The sequence below is a fragment of the Hyperolius riggenbachi genome, chromosome 2 (assembly GCF_040937935.1).
Source record: "Hyperolius riggenbachi isolate aHypRig1 chromosome 2, aHypRig1.pri, whole genome shotgun sequence".
NCBI lineage: Eukaryota > Metazoa > Chordata > Amphibia > Anura > Hyperoliidae > Hyperolius > Hyperolius riggenbachi.
Window position 1 is genome coordinate 486,992,324 of NC_090647.1, and position 25,464 is coordinate 487,017,787.

A 25,464-nucleotide genomic window follows, 5' to 3' on the forward strand; every position below is an offset into this window, starting at 1 on the left:
ATATCTCACCTTCTGGGTGAGTCTGAAGCTTAGAATGGAATCCGAGGAGGTACCGCACACCACTGTGGAGGTGCTGGACCTGAGTAACAGTCAGTCAATGATAAATCCAGAAGGTCCGCACACTCATATGTAGACCAAGTCTGCTGTAACACCATTCTGTGTGTTTACCTTGACAAAGGGGACCCCCCGGGACCACGAAACGAATCGTTGGCTATGGAATGGAATTGTGTCACGTTTTTTGAATAAAACAGCAGACTTGGTCTATATATGAGTGTGCAGACCTTCTGGATTTATCATTGAAGCTTAGAATGGGATACAAGTGCACAGCATTCGTAATTGTAGTATTTTATACGTCTGCTTTAAATAAAGTCTTGCATTTTTGTACAGACTTGTCAGCAGATCAAGACTCGTAAGAAGAAAAGCACGACAGAAGAATTAAATGGAGCTTGCTTTCTTCAAGCTTACGCAAATGGAACAGTGGAAAACCGGCTGTATACTGATTTTGGTATGGATGGTTAGACTGATATCTGAATAAAGATTTAAGGATTTTATTGAAATCCCCTAAACTGTTTCAATACCGCATTCAATATGGAATTGGAGGCATTGTGTTTGGGCAGAGAGAAACCTCTCATGTAAGAGTGTGTCACAAAATGTCATACCTCAGCGCTACAATCGTTTTTAGGGCACGTGTGAATTGGCCACCCCTCTGATATAATGTGATCAAAGGTGAAAGAAAAAGTCAATAAGGGTTTTGAGGCCTTGGAATGTACAATAAGTAAAACACAGCTAGCTATTTACGCCGGGACTATGTGACATATGGACTTTCATATTTTGTAATATGTGTTATGCCTGATTGAGGATTTTAAAATTATAATTGAAGGACAACTGAAGTGAGAGGGGTATGGAGGCTGCCATGTTTATTTTCTTTAAAGCAATACCAGTTGCCTGGCTATCCTGCTGACCCTCTGTCTCTAATGCTTATGCTTTTATACATAGACCCTGAACAAGCATGCAGCAGATCAGGTGTTTCTGACAATATTGTCAGATCTGACAAGATTAGCTTCAAATGACATATGGTGTAATTAGCAAGCTCTATGTGACATATGGCAGAGTTCCCCAACCCTGTCCTCAAGGCCCACCAACAGGGCATGTTTTGTGGAAATCCAGAGAGGTGGTTAATCAGCTCTGCTGAGACACTAATTACCTCACCTGTGATTGTGTGCGGTTTCCTGCAAAACATGCACTGTTGGTGGGCCTTGAGGATAGGGTTGGGGAACACTGACATATGGAATTTCATATGTTATATTATGCGTTATTTCTGAATGAGGATCTTAAAATTATAATTAAAGCTATGTTTTACTTATTGTAAATTCTAAGACATCAAAAGCCTCACTGACTATTTTCGTTCCTCTCTGATCACATACCTCAGTGCTGCTACAATACTGATACCTTCAGCAATTGATCGATCATAAATCATGCTAGTATTACACACAATATAACTGTGGAATGAAGTCACACTTGGAACACGGCGCTCATATAGGGGACTCCTCAATCCTTAGGAAAATTATACTGTAAGTCAATTATAGTTTCGTGCAAAAGTCCATGTACAAGCACCACATAACCAATGGTATGCTGCTTTATTCAATATACAAAATATAGAATCAAATCACACTTGGAACACTGCACTCATACAGGGGACTCCTCAATCCTCAGCGAAATTATACTGTGAGTTAGTTATAATTTTGTGCAAAAGTCCATGTGCAAGCACCACATACACACTACAAAGTCCCAGATCATGTAACAGGTGTGGAGCGCTGCTATTCAGTGTGTGTACCACTCTTAAGCATAAATAAAGATAATAGCTGCACTTCTGTTTGTGCTTGTGTAAAGCAATCAGCAAGTAAACCAACACCCCCCCGTCAGATGGGGACTCACCGGATGGTGCGGTCTTCAGTCCCCGGTATCGTGTTTGGGGTATTGGCCACCCCACAGCCTCTCTAGCACCTCCTGTCTGGTCCTTCAGGGACTCAAGTTCATCACTAGCTGTTTATAATAAAAATGGAGACTCCTCATCGCATAAAAGTGTACTTATGGCTTTATTTGTTTTAAAAATATGCATATATAAAGATGATCAGCAAAAACGTAAAAAGGGTGCACGGATGTCACTCCCGCTATCGGTGCTATTAATGCTCACTGTAAAGGATAAAACAACTCCTGCGCGAATCCCACTAGTCGCGTCCAACCGGGCTTTCGCGCTGACGTCATGCCGCAACTCCGCCCAACGTTTCGTTGCTATGGCAACTCCTCAGGGGCTACGGAGCCGCGGCGCGTGACGCCTTAAATAGAGAAGCAGTCTCTGCGACAGAACCCAGCTTGTAAGCACGGGCTACAGGACCTCTGCACAATGCAAAGGCTGCTAAGGTCCTCAAGCTGTATTGTGAGGCGAAAAGGAACTATGCTGCCACCGTGGGGCTAAGAATGAATATTACAGCCTCATGCATAATGCCTAAAGTGTTCCCTTTACAGGCATAGCATCCCGTACAACAAATGATAGCATTCAAGATTATGCATATTACACAATCCAAAAACAGTTAACTTATCCTAAGAGTCATAATGTTTAATACTCTGACATGTCTCATTCACAAACACCTCTAAAGCATCCCCAGCCACAGCGCATCGAAAGGCAATAGGAATTTGTAGGGCAACATAACAGTAGTATGTAAACTTGTATAGTCACAGATGCGTGTAGGCCGATTGCTTTATACTGGAAGAAACACAAGCAGAAACAGAAACGCAGCTATTATCTTTATTTATACAATATAACTATGCCCTAGTGATTAGATTGTAGGCTCCTCTGAGGACAGTTAGTGAAGTGATGGCAGGGATTAGATTGTAAGCTCCTCGGCAAGTGTCACATTCAGTGAGTGACAGGCAGCTCAGAGATCTCTGTAAGTACCGGTTCACTGTCCCTTCATCCCCAGATCCGGCTGTTGCTAGCGCCCCAGCACTAGGTGAAACTTCTGTGTAGCAGGATGAATGTTTGGCAGGCTAACTACTACTGTCACCCTGCTGCCCACAGCCTGCCCCTTACTTTCCTGGTGCCCTAGGCCATGGCCTTTGTGGCCTTGCCTGAAATCCGGCCATTGGAATGTCCCGCATAGTTTTCAACAAACCTTGACACACCCATGACATTTTCACTACCAACACCTTCCCACCTCCACTAGCTGAAACATTGCTGATCCCATTGACGCGGTCTGTGATTGCAAAATTCTACTAAATCTATGCAGTAGAAGGGTACACTGGGTGACTATACTTTGAGTGAATACTTTAGGTAAGCTGTATGAATGTTTCTCCACCTCTTTGTAATATGTTATTTCATTTTTATCACATAGAGATCATAAATAAAACAAAAGAAATAATGACAAAACGCAAGGAAACACTGGACAATCTTAATATGAACAGTAACAACAATAATAATAATAATAATAACAACAAGGATGAGGATGATGATGAAGGTGGTAAGTGAACAATTCATTTTTTCTTTTCAAAACTGTATTATATTATGTTTCCTTCAAAACCATGCTAATTGAGGGTAATGTCCCATTTAGAGAAAAACAGCTCAACATATCTCCTCTAAATCTTTTGCACAATTACTGCTAATGTTATTCTGTGTTCAAAACCCCTCCCTCACCCCCACAGTATTTTTCGAGCAATACCCAGAGAAGTCCTCCCAGATGTCCGATCCCACACCCTCCCCTTTATAGAGATCAGCTCAAGGAAGAGATGCTGAGTTAAGTACTATCAACTCATCTCTCCATGTTCCAGCATCTATTGTGGCTTTCCTGTGCTGTTCTATGCTGGGTCCTCGTCTGATGATGTCATGGGGCTAGGTACATGTAGGAGAGGAAGTACTTACTCAGCATGGTTCTGACTGCCTATCTTAGCATGTGGAACTAAAGAGGTGAGAACTACTAGACCACCGAGGATCTGTAAGGAAAAAGGTGGGAAATCTAAAAGGAAAATGGGGAACCACTAGAGTCTTACAGCTATGCTGGGGAGCTGGGGATCTAGGATTGATATAATATTAAATGGAGCAAATGGTTTCTATGTCATTATTGTTTAGCTTGGTGGTCTAGTGACTAGACCACCAAGCTAACCAATAATGGCATAGGAACCATTTTCTCCATTTAATATTATATAGATCCTAGATTCCCAGCTCCCCACCATAGCTGTAAGCTTTGTAGTGCTCATTGGACTCAATTTTTCTGATTGATTGTAACATCTGAAAAATCTGACCAATGTATCATACACACGTGTGGATTATCCAGAGGCTCCCGATGCCTTCCTTTAACCTACCGCTGGTTGCCGGGACCTCCTTCTTTATTGCAGCAGCGCTCCCCAATGGAGGAAAAAGTCACTTAAATGCAGATTTGCACAGGTGCACTGTGGCCAAGCTTGTACGCCTAGGAGAGCCCGGCTGCAAAGAAGAAGGAGGTCCTGGCAAGGGTCGGCGCTATCATAGAGACAAAGGGGGCAATTGCCCCAGGGCCCCAGACCATGTAGGGGTCCCCAAGGTGTCTACCCCCATCTTAACTGTTGCTCCCAGGGTGGCCTCTGCAGAGTCTTTGACAGAATAGCATCTCACCTGTGCTGCTGGGCAGGTGAGACACTACATTGCCAAATACTCTGCAGGGGCCCAGGGAGCACAGTTAAGTTGGGAAGTGAATGAGAAGGAGCATCTGCACCCGGCTTCGGGGCCCAGGAGGGAAATTTGGCTGCAACAAAGTTTCCCTAATGCCGCTTTTTGTTTAAGGAGTTTCTGTTGGGGGCCCCCGAGCTAATATTGCCCTGGGGCCCCATTGTTACCAGAACCGGCCCTGGTCCTGGCAAGCAGCAGAGAGGTCTAGTAAGACATGGGAAGCCCTTGTAGGATTTGCTTAGAGGATCGCAACGTTGGGTCAGTGGGGTCGAGAATGAAGATGTAAGCTTCCCTCTTCTAAGGTAAGTAACAAAAAAAAATCAAATTTTTGGCTTCAGTTTCACTTTAAGAATTACCAATTATTAAAGGGAATCTGAAGTGAAAATAAAGTTATTATATAACAATTTGTATTTGTAGTACAGCTAAGAAGTATCACAGATATGCGTGTCATATTATTTCCAGTACAGGAAGAGTCAAGAAACTTCACTTGTTATCTATGCAAAGAGCTTCTCTGAGCTCTCCACTAATTTAGTCAGAGAACAGTGCTATTTTCTCAAGCACTTATACATCAAAGAAACGATTAAAGACAACTTCAGATAACATTTTACTGAAGAGACATTCAAAGGGTCATTAGCTTTGCTGTGTTTCATAGTTTAAAATACAGAGTGTAGTTTGTACACTGCAAATATTAGCGCTGCGTAATATGTTGGCCCTTTATAAATACAATAAATTAAATAATAAATAAATAAATATTAGACAATGATGCAATTTTATAAAAAAAAGCTATATATTTTAAAATAAAAATATGAGACTATTTTCTTTTCTACTAATGTTCTATTAATTATCAAACAACACAAACAATTAATTATATAAGGTTTTTTTTTCCTTCAGTGTCACTTTAAGGGGAAAAACATTTCCAAACCACAGCCTAAGTTATAATGAATCGTAGAGACGGATACGAAAACATTACAGCATGCATCTGTGCTGCTACAGTTATGTGCATGCGCCCACAGCAAGCATTCACCTTTACCCTCACCTTCTACATTTTCCGTGACTGATCCCGTGTTAGTTTCGTTTATTACTGTGTGCCTATTCTGCAACCATACTGTATTATTTCCTGGCAGGTACAGAGATTTGCATAGTTCTGGATGGCTCTGGGAGCATAGAGGAAGTGGACTTCATGAAGGCAAAGAATTTCACATTCAATCTGATGACAAAAATATGGGACAAGTGTTCTGAGGTTTGTTGTTTTGTAGGACTATATAGTTTAGAATGCGAATGTTTGTTGACTAGGAAGGATTCTGCAAGAAAAGGTTACAAACAGATACAGTGGGATGCAAATGTTTGGGCAACCTTGTTAATCGTCATGATTTTCCTGTATAAATGGTTGGTTGTTACAATAAAAAATGTCAAATATATCATATAGTTAGACACACACAGTGCTATTTGAGAAGTGAAATGAAGTTTATTGGATTTACAGAAAGTGTGCAACAATTGTTTAAACAAAATTGTTTAAACCAATGGGGAGCCCGGCTGCAGATTCAAAGATGCTTTGCCCGGGCTCCTTCTATGCGCACAGTAATTACAGTGTTAGATACACTGTAATTACGTGACGGATTTTGCGGCGAGAGGCGGCGGGTGATCGGCGGCGGTACGTATGAGAGGGAAGCCCGGCAGAGCTGCGCGGGGGCTTCTAAACTGTGCGGCGACCCGACGGGGAGCTCTGGGGGTCTCCTTATTAAAGGAGACCCCCAGATGCTGCGGCGACGACGTGCGTTAGCTGGTTTAGACCTGCTTTTTGCAGGTCTAAGCTAACGCTCATGTCTGCCGGGAAGCATCGCTTCCCGGAGACATGATAAGGGTAATTGGATTCTGTGTTAAGAACTCGCTGGGCGATTATATCGCCCAAGCGAGTTCTTTTCCGCCTGGGGGGGTCTAAAGTTTAATTAGATTAGGCGATGCCCCCATCGCCTAAGTTAAGAACTCGCCAGTGCTTAGCGCTGGCGAGTTCAGCAATAGAATATGGCCCTATATATCTTACTAAATTGGTCTATATTATATATTGATTGTATGTTCTTATTTTATATCAGTGTGAGTTTGCTGTTGTCCAATATGGTGAAGTGATCCAAACAGAATTTAACATTGAGGAGAGCCGGAAAGACAGCAGATCTATTCTAGAAAAAGTTCAAAACATCAAACAATTGGGAAATGTCACAAAAACAGCATCTGCTCTTCTTCATGTCTTGTGAGTAACTCTTGTCCAACCACTAATCATTTATGGTCTTTTTTAACTTAATTGCTACATGGCTAGTAAGGGAGAGGGCAGCCTCGGCAGATGCACACTGTCAACCAATTAGCAGTTTTTGAGTGCACATGTGTAATTGTGCTGGTGTGGGATTTGAGTCTGTACTCAGACTCATAATTGTTCCCTCTTTCTTATTTCTATAATTGATCCTCTGTAATGAATATCCCTTTCCTGCTGCCCAAGGGCTCTTTTACTCTATATTTGTGAGTTGTGTTACGTTGTAATGCACTCTAGCTTCCACAAGAGGTCACAAGTCTAAACCAGTAAATCCATGATTCTCAAAAGAATTGCACACCACACAACTGCAAGAGCTCCCATCCGTGATTCTCAAACGAATCTCTCACCAGAACCACCACAGAGCCACTTAAAGCCTGCATGCATGCACACCAAAGCCTGTCCAAGCGAGGTAGGCGGCAGATGGGGTGTGTGGGTTCAGCTGTGTCCTACCATGCAAAAATACAACTGTGTATTAGTATATACGGTGTGTTCGCATGGCTATATTTATTTTCTATAGCCTAACATTGTTTTCAGCTGTTAGGAGCTTTTTGATGACAGACATTCAGCTGTGATACAGCCAAATACAGTTTTTGGTTGTTGGGAGTTATTTTTGGCAGTGGGTGTATGGCAAAACATTTGGCATAATATTTGGCAAAAGCCATGACTTCACTTTGCCTGCTTTGTCTGGATGCACTCTATCCTCGCTGGTGTATCCGTAGGCTATTGGTCATGTAGGCTATTGGTCATGTGTGCCATGGCAGAGGTAAAGTCACCATCCTTTTCCTGGCCGTCCTGCCTCTGCGGGGCATGCTGTTATGGCATTGTTAAGGTGGATACCTGGCTTTGTATTTGCCCAGATGATATTTAGCTTTTGTTAGCTTTGTCACAGCTTGTGCTGCTCAGATGTACATTACTGTTATAAAGGCCTGAAGAAGGGTCCACGTGATCTGAAACAAGTCAATGTTGTCGCCTTAACAAATTGTTTATTGCCTTAAAATTGTTATTGCACCATATTTCTCACATAGGCCTATTTTTATGGATATATAGATTAATTGAAGATTTATGAACTTTGTACTCTTTTGCACTTTTTGGAATATGAACGTATTGTACTCAACTTCAGCTTTTGTTTCCTGAAACAAATTTTGATTATACATATCCTTGCATTTATATACGGTTATTGTCGGTGGAGTGGAACACTATTAAGGATGTACATATTTTTCCTGCCTCCCAATATATACAAATACCATGGCTGAGGTACCTATAGGTTTTCATAATATCACAACCTCATCGACCTCAGTTTTGGTACTGATTTGTACTCTCATGTTGTCACCACACTATAAAAGCCACAACTTTGTATTAGTGTTTTATTATCAGTTGGATATAATCCACACAGGTTGAGGGTTTCTTGTTTATTTTGCTTTTTCATATATCTCCTAACTTGTCTTTGCAGGCCATGCGCGCAGGCACATGTCCTAAAAGCTCCTTTTGGATTTGAGCTATTTGGCCAATCGTTTGGTGGCTTCCTGACACAAGTAGTCATAGTACTATTAGGACACACTGTATTTATTCTCTAAATACCTTGAGGTCACCTTGTTGTCTTATTGGGTATACATTTTTATTGTTTAGTCTTCAGTCTTCTTAGAGTGTTGATGTTCAATCACTAATATTTGTACTGTTATACTGAAAAAAAAATGTCAATAAAAATTACTGAAACGAAAACATTTGGCATATTTTTTGGCAGTGAATAGCTGTTACATAGTTAAAACATCTGGCATACTTTTTAGCAGTGAGTAGTTATTTTTGCCACCAGGCGTTTGGCTATACAAAGCTAAACATGACTGGCACAGAAGGTGAAGACTGAAAGACAGGAGTATGATTTGCCACCAGGTGGGAAGGTGGTTCAGGCATAGATTAGGAGAGCTAGAGGGGATGTTGGGAGGGGAGGATTATCTTGATTATCAGTTAGGGTGATGAACTGATTGGCAGGAATAGGAGATTGAGGATTCCCCAGAGAGGTGGAGCCAGGGATCATGACTCTTTACAACTTTGCTTACCATACAAAAATAAAATATATTTGTTCCTGGAGTTATGCTATATACTGTAAATGGCAGGAAGTGGCTGAACCATTTACTATTTCACTAAACTGCAATTTCTTTTTCAACAGAGACACCATTTATAATGAAAACAGTGGATCTAAACCAAGCTCTACAAAAATAATCTTAGTTGTGACAGATGGAGAGATATACAAGGATCCAGTGAATCTCTCCACAGTCATCAAAGATACGAGGATGCAAAGCATTGAACGATTTAGTATTGGGGTAAATAATAAAGAATTCAACAGTTACAATTTCATTTTGTGCATGTTCACTACACAATAGGCTCAGCACAGAAAGAATGACAGGAAAGTAAAATTACAACAACTTTTCACCCCCTTAGAATTCTTTGGCTCCATATTCCCATGTCCTTTGCAGTCACCCCGTAAGTTGGTATTTTGTTTTCCCTGCTAGATGAGGACACAAACCTAAAGGATGTTCTAACCTCTTTCCATGGTTTCCAGAACACAGATGATTTTGTTCCCTCTAAAGATACTCGCCACTATATTATTATGTTTTTTTCCTGGTAACTGCTACAGCTTTCCATGAGCGTCATACCCAGCAGATCATAACTGTCACCCTCCCTGGATGTCCACTGGGCTTCTCCTCGATCTTCCAACTTTTCTACTAGCACAGTGGACATGCTTAAGTGCCTTAACAACTCCAGTGGCATGTCTCCCCAATCCTGACCATCCTCTTCTTCAGCCGCCCGTTCTCATGTTACATGACATGCAGCAGAAGCAGAAGGTAGAGAGCGGTTGGCTGAAGTGTAGGATTGCTGGGACTCGGAAGGCATGGCACTGGAAATGGTAAGCCTTGTCAACTGCACTAGTATCTGCCTATAGGAGAGCAAAGGAGGTGGACCATTCATATCTCGTTCATTTCAGGTGTCCTTTAAGCAGTATGGCTTTCAGTCAGAGTTCTGCTGTTTCTCTTCCATTGTATGGCTAATACTAACCAATGGTTCATGATAACATCCCCATCCCCCCTCATCTCCACTGGGACTAACATCTTGTCTGATGTCTTGCTTTCACCTTTCATTTAATGTTAGACTCTTCCTTAAAGAGAATCTGTACTTCAAAAAAAGAGCTCTGGGGGATACTTACCTCGGGAGGGGGAAGCCTCAGGGTCCGAATGAGGCTTCCCCATCCCCTGTAGCTGCAAGGAATCCAGCACTGTCTCCCCCCAAATCCTCCCCTGACAAGCCTGACAAGCTGACATATATAAACCTCTCTGGTATTCAGTGCAGACGCAGTAGCTGCTCTTCGTTCGGGTAAGGCGGAAATAGCCGAACCCGATCGTATCCGCTCTACTGTGCAGGCGCAAAGGACTCGTGCCTACGCAGTAGAGCGGATCCGATCGGGTTTGGCTATTTCCGCCTTAACCCGAACGGAGAGTTGCTAGTGCGCCTGCGTAGGTAAATATTTACCTTGCCGTGGTTCAGGGGGCTGCAGCGGCGCTGGATTGCTGGGACACCAGCGGATGGGGGAAGGATCCATAGACTTCCCCATCCTGAGGTAAGTATCCCCCAGAGGGGTTTTTTTTATTACAGATTTTCTTTAAGCCTATCACTTTTTGATGTTTAACCTTAACATCTTATATCATGGAAGCATGAAATTTGGGTGCGGTGGAATTTTTGGCACCGCCATAGGGGCCTTTTGAATCCATTTATCTCGGTAAGGAGGGGAAATTTGGCACCGGTGCCCGAAAATTGAAAAAAAGGGGGGGGGGGGGGGGGGGGAAGGTTATGGTGGCAGGGATGGTCAAGGTTAGCGATGGGGAGAAAGGGTTAAGGTCAGCCATGGGGTGGGAGAGTTGAGGCAGAAATTGTATGGTAAGGGTTATCTTAGTGCTATGTGGGGAGTGGGGATGGTAGGATATAGTGGAACATGAGTCTGAAATCAGTAGAGTATAGTTGATAAACGGTGTCAATGGTGTGAACAACATCATTTATAAAACAGGAATATTACCCTGCTGTCAATTTGTAATAAGTCTGCTTCTCATAACACTATTTATAGGTAGGTAACGTGTTTAATAGACGTGGCGCCTATCAAGAGTTAAAAGATATCGCTACAGATGAAGATCATATTATTAGAGTGGATGACTATTCAAAACTGGATGGCTTACTGTCTGGCCTGCAGCAGAATATAATTGGAATAGAAGGTAAGGAATATACACCTACTAAACAAAAACTAGCAAATGTGGTGGTGGGATTACAAAGAAAGAGAGAGAAAACTTTACAATGGTCAAAACCAAGGGAACCAATGGTGAGAGGGCTGTGGGACGACTCTTGGTGGTTGTGCTTCCAACCACCAAAATTCTGCAATGAGAGAGACCAAGAGCTCAATGATGCAGTATCGTTAGGATATGTTGGTAAGTTAGTAGAGTAGTGAATTACGGTATACTCACAAGAGTGGGTTGCACTCCTGCAACCACCATCATAGCTTGTGGGAAATTAAACCGTTCCCGTTTAGTAGCCCAGGTCTGCTGTGCAGGTACTGGTCGGTCGGACGCTCTCCTTGGGTTATTGACACACATGGTGTACAATATTCTACCCCAAAGGGTTAGAATAAAGGCAGCCATACAGTGGTTGATTGCTACCAGATCAACCAACAGACAGTTCCCTCTCTGATCGAATCTGATCAGAGAGGGATCTAATGGCTGCCCATACACTGCACACCGATTTTAAAGACATAGATTCAAAACCTGTGGAACTGCCGCTGCTGCCCTGCGTCACCGCCTCCGCCTCCAGGCTTCCTTTCGGGCTCGCCCGGGCCAGCAGCAATGATATTACCTGTCCGCCGGCGCGAGTCCCCCGGGTCTGTGCTGTACCTTTCCTGTCAAGTGACAGGCAGCCTATTGGCCCAATCAAGGTGCTGTGATAATGTCCTTTAAAGTGATTGGAACCCCAGGGGCTCAGGGCAGGACGAGTGGAGCTCTCGTCATTGCCAATTAGCAGGTATAAGTTCGTAGCGCTCGCTATGCTACTCTGATAAGGTGTGTTAGCTCTGATAAGGCGTGTTAACTCAGATCAAGCGTGTTAACTCCGATAAGGCATGTTAACGTTGATAAGGCATGGTAACTCTGATAAGACATGCTGCTATTTAGTGAATCAAACCCCATGAGTTTTTTTGACAGCTCTGACCTGATTTTGATCATTTTTCTGATCGATTTCCTTATAAAAGTAAATAGAAATCCATCAGAAAAATGATCAGAAAATCGATCGGCCAGTAAATCTTCCGAAAAAAACTCATTGTGTATTCCCAGCATAAAGGCTAGATATGTGCCCCTAATTGGATGATGATCTGACTCTAGATATATGAACTCACAGCAGCAGGTCAACTGTCAGTTTTTCTACTCTACCCTTGTAATGCCTTGCACTGCCATGGTAAGTATAATTCCTGCCCATTGGCGTAGCTAAGGAGCTCTGGGCCCCAGTGCAAGTTTTACATTGGGACCCCCAAGCATTCTATACATAACAATTCATATGGCGCAACAAAACCTGCCTAGGACATCCACAGTATGGCAGGTGTAAGCAGAGGAGAAGGACAGTTTATTATTGATTGCCAATATTCAAAGCATTAATAGAGGGGATCAGAAGGGATCATTGCCAGCATAGCACCATTGAAGAGCTAACACTGTGGTTGAGGGAGGGACGCCAGTGGGCTCCTCTGACCCAAGTGCCCCGGTGGGGTCGCAACCTCTGTATCCTCTATTGCTACGCCACCGCTCTTGCCCTTGTAATGCCCAGTGATGGGTGCAGCATTTGACACTGGGAATTAAGTGATATTATAGGAATCAACATGCAATTGATCATTAATGATGGTCATGTCTAGGGGAACTCATGGAGAAGCATGTTATTTGTTTGATCAGCGGATAGATTTGCAAAGCTCTGATTTGCTGTGATCACACATTGCTTTAGCACATGGACATGACTAGCAAATCAGAGACTTGCATATCTATCACGTGACCAGACGGATCACATACTTCTGCATGCGTTCTCCTAGACATGACCATCACTATTGGTCATATGTATGGTTATATGCATGGTCATTTCGGGCAGCACGGTGGCATTGTGGTTAGCGCTCTTACCTTGCAGTGCTTTGTCCTCGATTTGAATCCCAGCCAGGCCAACATCTGCAAAGAGTTTGTATGTTCTCTCCGGGTCTGCATGGGTTTCCTCCGGGCACTCTGGTTTTCTCCAACATTCCAAAAACATACAGATAAGTTAATTGGCTTCCCCCTAAAATTGGCCCTTAACTATGATACATTACACTGCACAATACATACATAGACATATGACTATGGTAGGGATTAGATTGTGAGCGCCTCTGAAGGACAGTTAAGTGACAAGACAATATATACTCTAAACAGCGCTGTGGAAAATGTTGGCGCTATATAAATACTAAATAATAATAATAAATATGTAAGTGATTGAACAATTCCTGATACAAAAAACTGGACAGTACAACGTTGATAAAAATTAACTTTTGTTTTGTGAAATGTATTTTATTAGTTATCAATCTGCTGTCATTTGCATTGTTTGTATACATTGTCACTGTATTTTATTATAACCCACTGGTATTCTACAGGTACTGAAGGTCAATCATTGGGATTTGATTTGGCACAAGCTGGATTTGCAGCACATGTGAAAGATAAGGTTGGCATTACTTCTATATACCTGCAATGACACCTGTGTGTAATGCTGGGGATACACGGTATGACCCGGCGGCTCGATTAGCCGCCGGATCGACTCCCGCCGCGTCCCCGCGGGCGTCCGGATCTATTCCGGCTCGTCCCCGTGGGTGCTTCCTTATCGAGCGGGGTCATCGGACCTGTCGGAAATTATCAATCGAGCCATCAGCGGCTCGATTGATAAGGTGAAAACGTACCGTGTATGCCCAGTTCTGTCACAAACACACAACACTCAGCCCCAGTTCTTACTATGCCGTATTGGTACTGCATGTTCTGTGTACAGTTGTGCCTTACCCTATTACAGGCTCCGCTGCCACCAGTGGATGCATGCAGTTCATCAAATGAATGGCAATACCGTCCGCTGTCCATAATAATAGTGCTGGTTTAGAATATCCGTTGTGTAAATGCAAAAGACAAAAACTAGCACGATAAAATAGATGTGCGCAGTCTTCGATCCGTACATTTGAGGCCAGTTTTACACCTGTTTTTTGTGTTGTGGTGGGAATTGGTGCTCCTGCCGCAACCTACCACAATGCAAAAAATGACAAACATATGACCCTATGGCAGAGTGCGCCAACAGGGTCATATGCATAGTGCCACCCCCCTGCTCAGTGACGTACTCCCCGCTGGGCAGGAAGCACGTCACTGGGATTCCCGTCAGTCCGAGCATGCGCATCACAACACACCGATCTCTGTCATTAACACTTCCTGCGTGAGCCATAGGCATACATAACCCCAAGCACCGGGTGCATCAAGCACGGTGCTCGTGGTAACGCACTGTTTTCTATGCATCGGATTGGATACTTCTGATGCACTGCAATGGACTGTAATAAGTGTGAAAGCCTCCATAGACTTTCATTGCTTTTGTGATGGCTTGCGGTAAAATAGGGTAATGCAAAAGGGGCCTAATGTCTTCTGCCTGTTCCATTAAAATGCAGCAATGGTATAAGTGGGTACTTCTATGGCTAGAAGGAGCAAGCAGAGAGGCTTGTGTAATGGTGCTGCTCTTTAAGAATCCAGTGGCCGTGAAATCTAGGATAAAAACAAGAAATAGAGCGCACTCAAAGAACCAGTGGTAGAAAATGCAGGAGTAAAAGGAATGGCCAAAAAAGCACACAGTCCAGGCAGATACCTGCAAAGATACAACCACGGATTTCAGCCCTGCCTTCCTACGGAGGAGAATCTGGACACCGCCAAGCCTGGTCCCCGGCCATAGGGACACATGCGCAGCCGCTGGACAAACCTGTACAGGCTTGCCAGCAACTTTCTAAGGTGAGATTACTCCAGGTATCCCTGCCTTTTCTACCAATAAAATGCAGGGCAGTGGTCCAAGTGTAAAGCAAGCCTCAATCATAACTTGGTGCAATAAAGCATGGAGTGCAGAAGCGTTATATAAAGCAAGTTGTTTCATATGGAAAATGTAATTCCACTTTCATGAACAAAATTACTCCAGGATAACTAAAGGAGATCCCTGACTCCCCGCTTTGTGAACACCCAAGTTACCAACGACCCGCTGATACAAACAGCTCGAAAATGTGAAATTAGATTCTGTGAGAACAAGTCAACCATATTTTTTCAAAAATGCCTTGTAGTTTTTGAGAAAATCGATTTGAAAAAATGCTAACAAAAAATGGTTTTAAACCGGTAAAATGACACTGAGGACAGGGACAGAGGTAACACAATGGGTGGGGCAAAGGTGGCACGGAGGGGGACACTGAAAGCACGGGTGAACACAGGTGACACAGAGGGGGACACTGAAGGTACATGGGACATAGAGGAGGTACAGGGGACACAGACAGGGGTGTAACTAGAAATTACTGAGCCCCCTGCGAATCTTTGGATGGGACTCCTTCCTCCCCCCCCCCCCCACACACACAAGGTATACAGAAAACGCACACAGAAAACCAACAGACGAGTGTGCTCCCAGGCTCAGCATATTACACTCACTCTGTCAGTCCATCTCTGATGGAGCAGAACTGGCTCTGCAGACTTCTCCAGCATCACTACAGTACACAGCACTTGGAGAGGGCTAGAGAGGTTGGGGGCTGGGCGCTGGACACAAGACCCTGCTGCACACTGACTAGGGACTGTCTACAAATCTTTGTCTGCAAAGCTTGTATGATTCCGTATCAGTGGCTAACCAGAGGCAGTCATTAGAACAATTGTGCAAACAAGAGAAAGCTTTTTCTCTCCGTGCCCTTAGTTGTTTTCCCCCATGGGGCCCCTGCTACTTCTGGGCCCCCCTGTGGCTGCATCCCTTGGTGGGTCTATTGTTACGACCCTGGACACAGATGGCACAGTGTTTACAGATTCAGGTTAAGAACAAACCTAAAGTCTCAACATCATTTATTAACTGGGGACTACCTGTATATGCATTTGCATAAACTATGGCAATCATTTTAAGTATTCTAGCTTGTCTACAGTTTTGAATACTATCCATCCACATAGATAAAATGATGCAAAAATAAGAGTTTTGAGCTGCATACACTCCAAACAGTAGACTGTTATCGTGTTTAGTTAAACAGGAAAATAAGCTAGAGTTTGCAAAATAAAAAAAGAAAAGGTATTTTATACCAATTCATAGATTTTCATTTCCTTCTCAGTGACCTACAGATGACTGCTCAATTCCACCGTTCCAAGTCAGGTTAACTACTCCCATCTCTCATTCTGATTCACAGCTGGGTGCTATGAAAAACTTCCAGTCTGCCTTTAGGCCTCTTTCACAGTGGGACGTTAAAGTCGCGCGTTATAGAAATTTATAATGCAGACTAACGCACAGCAATACAAAGTCTGTACGACATTAACAGTGCACACGTTGCGTTGTGTGTAACGTGTAGCAATATTTAGAAAGTGATGCATGCTGTGCGTTTAGCAATATAGCAATAAATTTGCTGCATTATGTGTGTTGCACATGTTCAGTAATGTTTTTTTCTTTAAATGTAACGCATGCGCCGTTTTCGTTCCATCAGTATGCGACAAAAACGGCGCACCAAGAGACACATAACGTAGTACAAAATAAAGTCCAATATCATAACCTACATGTGCTGCATAAGGCACACTGTGCGACTTTAACGTCACATCAAACGCAACGTCCCACTGTGAAAGAGGCATAAATCTGTATTGAAAACCTTTCCTGAACGTGAGCTTTACGGCCTGAGCACATAGCGCTCTTCAGTGCACTTTTGCAACAGCACATCAATGTTATGCATTGCTGAAAAATGTACAGAAGTGCGCAAAATGCACAGAAGCACACAAGTGTGCTCAGGCCTTAAAGTACACCTGAAGTGAAATGTCAAATTAAAATTTAATGTATTACATATTAAAGCAGAATGAAACCCAGCATTTCTTGTTCGCTCTAATAGATTATTTACAGCATATTATATACTACCACCATTTTTTTTTTACTAGAACAGCATTCAAAGGGTTAAACACAGGACTTATAAGCTCCCTGCCAGGAAAGCTGGACGCATCCGACCTGGAGATAATGTTATCTTGTGTTTACATTCCTCACTTGATACAATTAAGTAAACACTTCTCTGACACTGCAGACTCTCCTGAACACAGTCAGACAATCAGAAAGCATTTCTGCTTACATTAGAAGATGAATAAAGTAATTATGAATAAAATGCAAATTCAGCTCTCAGAGCAAAAAAAGTGTACTTTGGGAACGTATAATTTCTAAATGAATAATAATACATATGCACAAAAGCAAATATGATAACCGTATGGCATATAAAAAGTAGTAAATCATGTTTTTATTGAATATTATGTCAGGGTTTTATACTGCTTTATAGCTATGCCTGAACCTCTTCATGCTGCTCAATGTCTTCAGGGTTCCTCCTGTTCCCTTCCTTTTTAATATTTGCCTGGCTCCTTCTGTAGGAAGAGCCTTGCCATCTTTTGCCGTCATCTGTTACTTTCACATTCTGTCTTCCTCTGTAACCTTCTGCCTTCTGTCATCTTTTGTCTTCATCTGTCACATTCTAGCCACCACCACCATCACCACTTAGGTAGCCAATTTTGCTGAGGCTCGCATCTGTATTTCTTGTCTGAGATGCTTGTCTTCGGTGACAGCTGAAATTGGTGACCTGCTGAAATTGGTGACCTGCTCTTGTCCTTGGTGGAAAAACCCAAGCAGTTGCAGCAACTGATGCATAATCGTGCCAGTGTGACCTACTGTGGCAGACACTGCTACGGACCCAGCATATAATAATAATAATAATAATAATGGCAGTATTTGTATAGCGCCTTTCTCCTGTTGGACTCAAAGCGCTTGCGAGGCAGCCACTAGAGCGCACTCAGTAGGCAGTAGCAGTGTTAAGGAGACTTGCCCAAGAAACTCCTTACTGAAATAGGTGCTGGCTTACTGAACAGGCAGAGCCACACAGGATACACACTGTTGTGTATCCGTCACATTGTGAACCTAGCCTAACACAATGTATGCTCCCATTCCATCTGGATGAGTATCTGACCTACCTATTCTTTCCAAAACACCCATCATATCTCTTCTAGGTGGGTTGGGAGCACAATATAGCTGTGTTCTGTTTCGGCAGGGCCTATGATATGTTATATACAAACATGTATGTACATTTTTGTATAAAAATAACAGATTAACCAAGCAGCTCAGGGTGACCCAAATCACTAGGAATGTATAGGGGGATACAAGAGACCAAAAAGCCCTCCTACTTATAAGGAATGCTTGGTGACAGAAGGTGAATAAAATAGTAACTATTCTTGTTTATGCAGGACACTATGGTGCTAGGGGTTGTCGGTGCCTTTGATTGGTCAGGTGGCTTGATGATTTATCCTACAAGCAAAGATTCAAGAAGGGGGAAATTTCTCAACGATTCGGCGCTTGCGGCGGGGACAGCAGCTTACGGCTACTTAGGTAAGTAATGGTCAACAAAAACATTGACATTCATCCCTAAACAAAAACCAAGAACCCAACTCAGCTTACAAGCAGTAGAATTAAAGAAGGAGCTTAACTACCTTTATTACCAGCCTGTATTGTCTTTTTCTTGTATGTGCTGATAATCAGGAATCTGTTCAGTTTGAATAATGTTAAAAATACTTTTACTTAATATAGGAAGTGTCTTCACTCAAAATGAATATCTAATTAGAAGAAATGATGTATGATGGGCTTTATGACTGTTTGGTATCCCAGCACTGATAATGGTCACAGTGAGGACCTCCTGACAAGGCATAGTCAATGACAATGAGATGCAAATCATTTTGAGTTGATGCAGGATTATGCAAATTGTGTATGCAAATGTATGCAGCTTGACAACGGACCAATCAAATTTTACCTCAGCAGGATCTGATTGGTTCATTTGCATACACAATTTGCATAATGCTGCACCAACGCAAAAGTATTTGCATCCCATTGTCCATACCTACTGACAGCATATTTTTTTCTTAGCTAAGCTAGATGAGCCAAATCATGGGAGTACATATTGCGGTGCTGCCACATCAGTTGGGTGACCTGTGGTGCTGCTTATAGTAAAACATCATTGATTTAAATTACAGATATTTTACTATGTACTACCCATGACCTAGTCTAACCTTAACCCCAAACTCACCCCCCCCCCCCCCCCACACACACACACACCTAATGCCTAATCTTCACCCGTCTGTAGGTGTCTAACCATCACACTCCCATGCATTACCTAACCTTAATCTCCCATAAATCTTTAAAAAGAAGACCATCTACCTAATGCCTAACCCCACGTAAGTGTCTACCCTTGAACGCTCTATCTAATGCCTAACCTTAACTCCCCTCCCAGTAAGTGGCTAAAAGTAACCTGGAAACCTGGCACCCAAATGACCGATCATCTACGATCAGCTAAATCCATTAAGTACTATGTGCTAGTCAATCAGCTGTTGCCTGCATCAGTCGCCCAAATGACCACCTGGACGTCCAATTACCTCAAATGAATACAGGCACCTATTAGATGCCTGGCGGTCGACCCAATTGACGTGATCCTACTTTGGGGCCCTCTGAGTGGTTTACCCGTAGTAATGTATGGAAACTTTAGTGAAACAAGTCATTTGGGTTCACACATGGGCACAAACAGTGTGATTGGGATGTTGCTTACATTATTGTAAATCACTCATTGGCCTCGATTCATAAAGCATTACCTCATGCGGTAATGCTGAAAACAGCAGACTTTACCGACCACTTAGCAAAATGTCAATTCATAAAGGCTGTTACCGCATGAAAAGCTGACATTACCGACCAGGGAGATAAATTACCGACTTGGCTGCAGTTACCGACAACACATGTCAGTAAATTGTCAGCAAATGCTAATTCATAAAGCCTTCAACAAGCGGTAAGCCTGGCGGTAGTTACCGACACCTCTAGTGAGGTCTTAACAAGTTACCGACAGCTCTGACAGCTCTGATGAATGCAAAGTGCAGAGAGCCGAAGTCTGTTTGATACATCTGTAGAGAGAGCCAGAGAGCCCTCTGTGTGCATCATTTCAGCAGGCAGGGAAAGACTGTTTGACTCATCTGTCTGAGTCATCAGTGGAGAGAGTCGGCTGTGTGAGTCATTTAGCAGGCAGGGAAAGACTGTGTGACTCATCTGTCTGAGTCATCAGTGGAGAGAGCCAGAGAGAGCTGTCTGTGTGATTCATTTCTGCAGGGCAAAGAGAGGATCGAGACACTGCTCTACTCTACCGCTCAATGGGCTGCGGTAATTTACCGACCTCCAAGGGCAGCTGGGGAAATCTTTATGAATTAGCACACAGACCGGGAAAATACCGAGTGCAGTATTTTCCCGACAAGATTTTTTTATCGCACTGCTGTTTATGAATAGAGGCCATTGTGGTTTTAATAAATCAGATGCCTCTATCGTTTAAATGCTATTTTTTCCACAAAAACATTGTGCACTTCTGGTAAAAACAGGATCGCAATGCAACGGAGGGGAAAGGTTGCATCGTGTGTTATGTGTGGCAGTCACGTGCAGAGGGGGTTGCTCTGGGTGCTCAGGGACTCCCCCTTTCAATTTTTTCAATAAAAGTGCCCTTTTCAAGGTGCAATATAAGCCCCGCCCAACCTCAATAAGCCCTGCCCACTACATACATGAAGCCCCGCCCACCACCTTGGGAAGCCCCACCCCCACCTGTGATACTTTAGAGGATGTGGGGGCCAGGATGGAATGGGGTGGGGCAGGAAAGGACGCAGGGGCCCAGGAGGGGACAAGAAAGGACATAGGAGGCCAGGAGGGGTTACAGGGGGCCCATAGTGACCTCCCCTTTCTCCAGCACCCACACTGACCTCTACCTACCCCAGCACCCACAGTAACCTCTCCTCCCCTAGCACTCACAGTAACCTACCCTTCCCTCAGCACCCACACTGGAAAGGTCATAGGAAAGGACATAGGGGCCCCGGTGGGGACACAGGAAGCCAGGAGGGGACACAGGGGGCCCAAAGTGACCTTCCCTTCCTTCAGCACCCACACTGATCTCTACCTACCCCAGCACTCACAGTGACCTCCACCTCCCCCAGAACCTACAGTGAACTCTCCCTTTCCTAGCAGCACTTCTATCATCCACAGCCGCACCCACAGTAACCTCCCACCCCTTCACCCACACATTCACACCCAGCCACCATATGGCACTCAGTACTCGCATCAAACAGTCACATGACACCCAGTACCTTCATCCATTCCCCCTATAGCTGGCACCCAGTACTAGCACCCACATGGCATAATACCTGCACCCAGCACTGACATGGAAACCAGTATTCACACCCACACAGCCTCCACATGGCACCCACTATCTGCACTCACATAACCAGTACCCACACCTGAAGTATGTGCACTCAGAACCCACATGACACACAATGCCCCCTTAAGTATTAGCACCCATGTGACATTCAGTACCTGCACCCATGTTTTATCTGCATTAGTTTAAGCTGCACAAAGCCTCCACTTGGCACCTAGTACCAACACCAACCCCCATAATTAACACCCACATGGCACAGTACTCACAGGGCACCAAACCCCAAGCCATTATATGCACCTAGTACCCTTCCATGGCCAGCACCCAAATAACACCAAGTACCCACCCATGGTCTGAACCTATATGAGACCCGATACTCTTCCATGGCACATAGCCAGACCACATATGGCACTCCCTACTCACTCACAGTGCAGTTTCTAGGATAAATTTCACCCAGGGCGAGTGTCAAAAAACACGCCCCCCCCCCCCCCCCCAACAGTCATGGTACTTTATGTGAGAGTCGTAGGGCACCTTAAATATCCAATCCGTTGTGGTCGCTATCACCAAATGTAATTTGTGTTAATCACGCACCTGTACCCACATCTCAAGCCGGCGGAAATGCTCGTCGCAAAAAAATTAAATAATTGATGGTTGTCGTGAAAATTGCCGTAAAAAAATGCGTATTGGGTATGGGCCTTTACAATTTTCAACTGGGGGGGGAGGGGGCAGCCAAAACAGAGGTAGAGTTCAGAAATAAAGATAGCACCTACTAAGCCAACACAGGAGATCACATAGCAGGAACTAAACTAAAGGGGCCTATACACTTACCAATTTTTCCCGCCAATATACAGCCGATTCGATCACTGTGATCGAATCGACTGTGAAATCGTTGCACAAATGCTGACCAAACGATCGATTTCCATTCAAAACCAATCGTTGCCGTCGATCTGTCCGTGCGGAAGATTTCGTTTGATCACCGGCGGGTCGGGAGTGCGTCGATAGCAGAGTTCGAATGTCCGACGACCAATGGTAGCGGCAATACATTACCTGCTCCACCGGCGCGTGCTCCTTCTCCGCTCTGGGCTCCAGGGCTGCAGCTTCACTTCTTCCTGTCCCGGCAGGAAGTTTAAACAGTAAAGCGCCCTCTACTGTTTAAACTACCCCCGGACAGGAAGTACAGTGAAGCTGGAGCCGAGCGCGGAGAAGACAGCGGAGATCAGGGGACTAGCGCTGGCCGGATCAGGTTATGTATGGGGGGGCAGCGTCAGCTCCACAGATTGTTATCGGTTTCGTGCTGAAATCGATTCACAATCTGTTTACAGTAAAGGCAGCCATACGATCCCTCTCTGATCAGATTCGATCAGAGAGGGATCTATCTGTTGGTCGATCTGATGGCAAATCGACCAGTGTATAGCCACCTTAACTCACTTCCAGCTTCAAAGCCATAGATCATACACAGAAGATTATACAGCAGATAATGCCTGGTACACACCATGCAATTTCTCGTCAGATTGACTGTTGAATCAATAATTTCTAACAGGTCCGATCTGATTTCTGATCATTGTTCTGATCAATTTTTTATTGATTCAATTGTCAATCTGACAGGAAATTGCATGGTGTGTACTAGGCATTATCATTAGAGTACTACTCAGACCAGAGCAAAGAGGAGCGTCCCCCCTCTTCCCACTGAGAGTGGCCACAACGGGAGGAAAAGCGTCAGAGGTCAATGAAGCTAGTGGGGGGGGGGGGGGGGGGGGAGGAAGAAAGTCACTGGAGCTAGTGTGGGGAGGGAGGGAGAAGGTCACTTAGGATAGTGGGGGACACAGAAGGTCACTTGAGCTAGTGTGGGGAGAGGTCACTGGAGCTAGTGGGGGGAGGGAGAAGGTCACTGGGATTAGATGGGGAGCGAAGAGGTCAATGGGGCTATTGGGAGGTGGCAGAAGGTCACTGAGGCTACTGGGGGAGGGGGGGAGGTCACTGGGGCTAGTGGGAGGAGGGAGAAGGTCACTGGGGATAGAGGGGGGAGGCAGATGGTCACTGGAGATAGTGGGGGAGAGAGGAGATCACTGGAGCTACTGGGGGGGGGGGGGAGAGGAGGTCACTGGGGGTAGGCAAAAAGCCACTGGAGCTAATGGGGGGAGGGATGAGGTCACTAGGGCTAGCAGGGGCAGGAAGAAGTTCACTTGGGCTAGCAGGGGGAGGGAGAAGGTCACTGCAGCAGGGGGGGGGGTAGGGGGGCAGAAGGTCACTGGGGCTACTGGAGGGGGCAGGAGGCCAATGGAGCTTAAGGGGAAGAGGGAGGAGGTCACTGGAGCTAGTGGGGGGAGGGAGGAGGTCACTGGGGCTAGTGGGGGCAGGACAAAGGTCACTGGGGCTACTGGGTGGAGCAAGAAGGTCACCGGAGCTAGCGAGGTGAGGGGAAAGGTAGTTGAAGACAGTGGGGGCAGGTAGATTTATACTTACTATTCTGATTGCAGGTGTCCATTCCTCTACTGTCCTAAGGGGGCAAGGCTTCCTCCAGGCTGGTCTTCCTCCTGTCAGACGAGCACTCCTTAGTGTACAGGAAGCTGGGGTGACCTCTCCCCAGGGGAGCGGGGTTTCCTCTGGAGATGATATGAGGCTTCCTCCAGGACAGGTACACTTCCACCTTCCAGGCACTGCTCCTAAATCAGCTTCCAGGGGCTACAGATGGCCTTTCCTGCATGTGGATGGCAGGGCTCACATTCGCCAGCCACCCTATCATCGCGGAAGCCCCGCCCCCACATGGGACATGGATGACATCCATGTCCCATGTGGGGGCGGGGCTTCCGCGATTGGGGGCGGGGCTTATGGCGGCCAGGAAACCTCTCCTAAGTGTCCCAGATCGGGACAGCTACTTGTTGTCATAATGGCCTGGGACCCCAGCAGAGCCTCAGCCCTCAGCTGCCTGTCAGTTACTTCTCCTCCCCAGTCCCCCACACTCAGCCAGGAACACATCAGCAGCAAGCTGACTGCTTCAGTGCCCTGATGGCTGCTGCAATGCCGCTGCAGGAAGTCAGTGTCACCACGTGGTGATTACTTGTTGCTGGCAGCCATGGCAACAGGAAGCCCAGGAGGAGTCAGTGGAGACAGAGAGGTGATCGCAGAGCTGCTTCTTCTACCTCTTCAACTAGCGTCACCCTCTCTCTGTCAGTCCCGTCCTTCTGCCTGCGCCCCCTTCTCCTCAGTGCTGCACTGCGCCCCGTGCTGTGGCACTGTCCGCACGCCTGTAGAAACGGGCCTGCTCACTCATGTCCTGCTCACTGCACCTATATGCACCCAGTACCCACTCTTGGCCTGTACTCAACACTCGCATGGCTCTCTGTACCAATTAGTACTTACATGGCACTGACTACTGTTTATCACCATCTGCTATGCATTCAGCACCAAATACTGCTTAGCACCCACTGCAAATAAATACCCAATACAAGCTGGACCTTGATACCCACTGCAGCTTGACACAGACTGTACTTTGGTACCTCAGCATCCGCTGCAAGTTAACACAAACTGGACCTTTGCATCTTTCCACCCACTGCTTTTGGGCACCCACTGCACCTTGGCAGGCACTTACTGTAATTTTGCACCTACTAATGCTTAGAAATCACTTCTTTGCCTAAAAGGAGTTTGGGTGCCGATCAAGAGGGACAGAGGTCCCAGTAATGATAGGTGAGCCGTGCCTTCAACAGGCTCCATTGTTCCCAATTTAAGAGTGGGCACCTATCACTGCTGATTTGAGCATGGCTGAGCCAAAAGACTTGGTTGGAAAGAGACACAAAGTGTGCCTGATGCTGCTATAAAGGAAAGGGGGGTGGGGGTGGGGCCTAATACGGCTTCTGGAGAGGAGGTGTTGCATAAACAATTTAGCACTGTTGATTGATTAGGGCCTCTTTTTCAAATTTGAGCACCGCCCCCTTGAGGATCCTCTGCACGGCC

At 45.0% G+C, this 25,464-nt stretch overlaps 1 protein-coding gene across 3 annotated transcripts in view; it reads left to right on the plus strand.

Annotated features, from left to right (window-relative positions):
• ITGAE (integrin subunit alpha E) overlaps positions 1-25,464 on the plus strand; it is a 170,972-nt gene that overhangs the window by 35,144 nt on the left and 110,364 nt on the right. For all 3 annotated transcript variants that reach the window (XR_011026492.1, XM_068270361.1, XM_068270362.1), the window contains exons 5-12: positions 388-505; positions 3,393-3,518; positions 5,824-5,939; positions 6,790-6,944; positions 9,166-9,319; positions 11,113-11,257; positions 13,687-13,754; positions 18,536-18,677. Coding sequence is in view for 2 of the 3 variants with exons in the window: in XM_068270361.1 (XP_068126462.1) it covers positions 388-505; positions 3,393-3,518; positions 5,824-5,939; positions 6,790-6,944; positions 9,166-9,319; positions 11,113-11,257; positions 13,687-13,754; positions 18,536-18,677 (1,024 nt within the window). In the remaining variant the exon portion in view is untranslated. The remainder of the gene's footprint in view (positions 1-387; positions 506-3,392; positions 3,519-5,823; positions 5,940-6,789; positions 6,945-9,165; positions 9,320-11,112; positions 11,258-13,686; positions 13,755-18,535; positions 18,678-25,464) is intronic.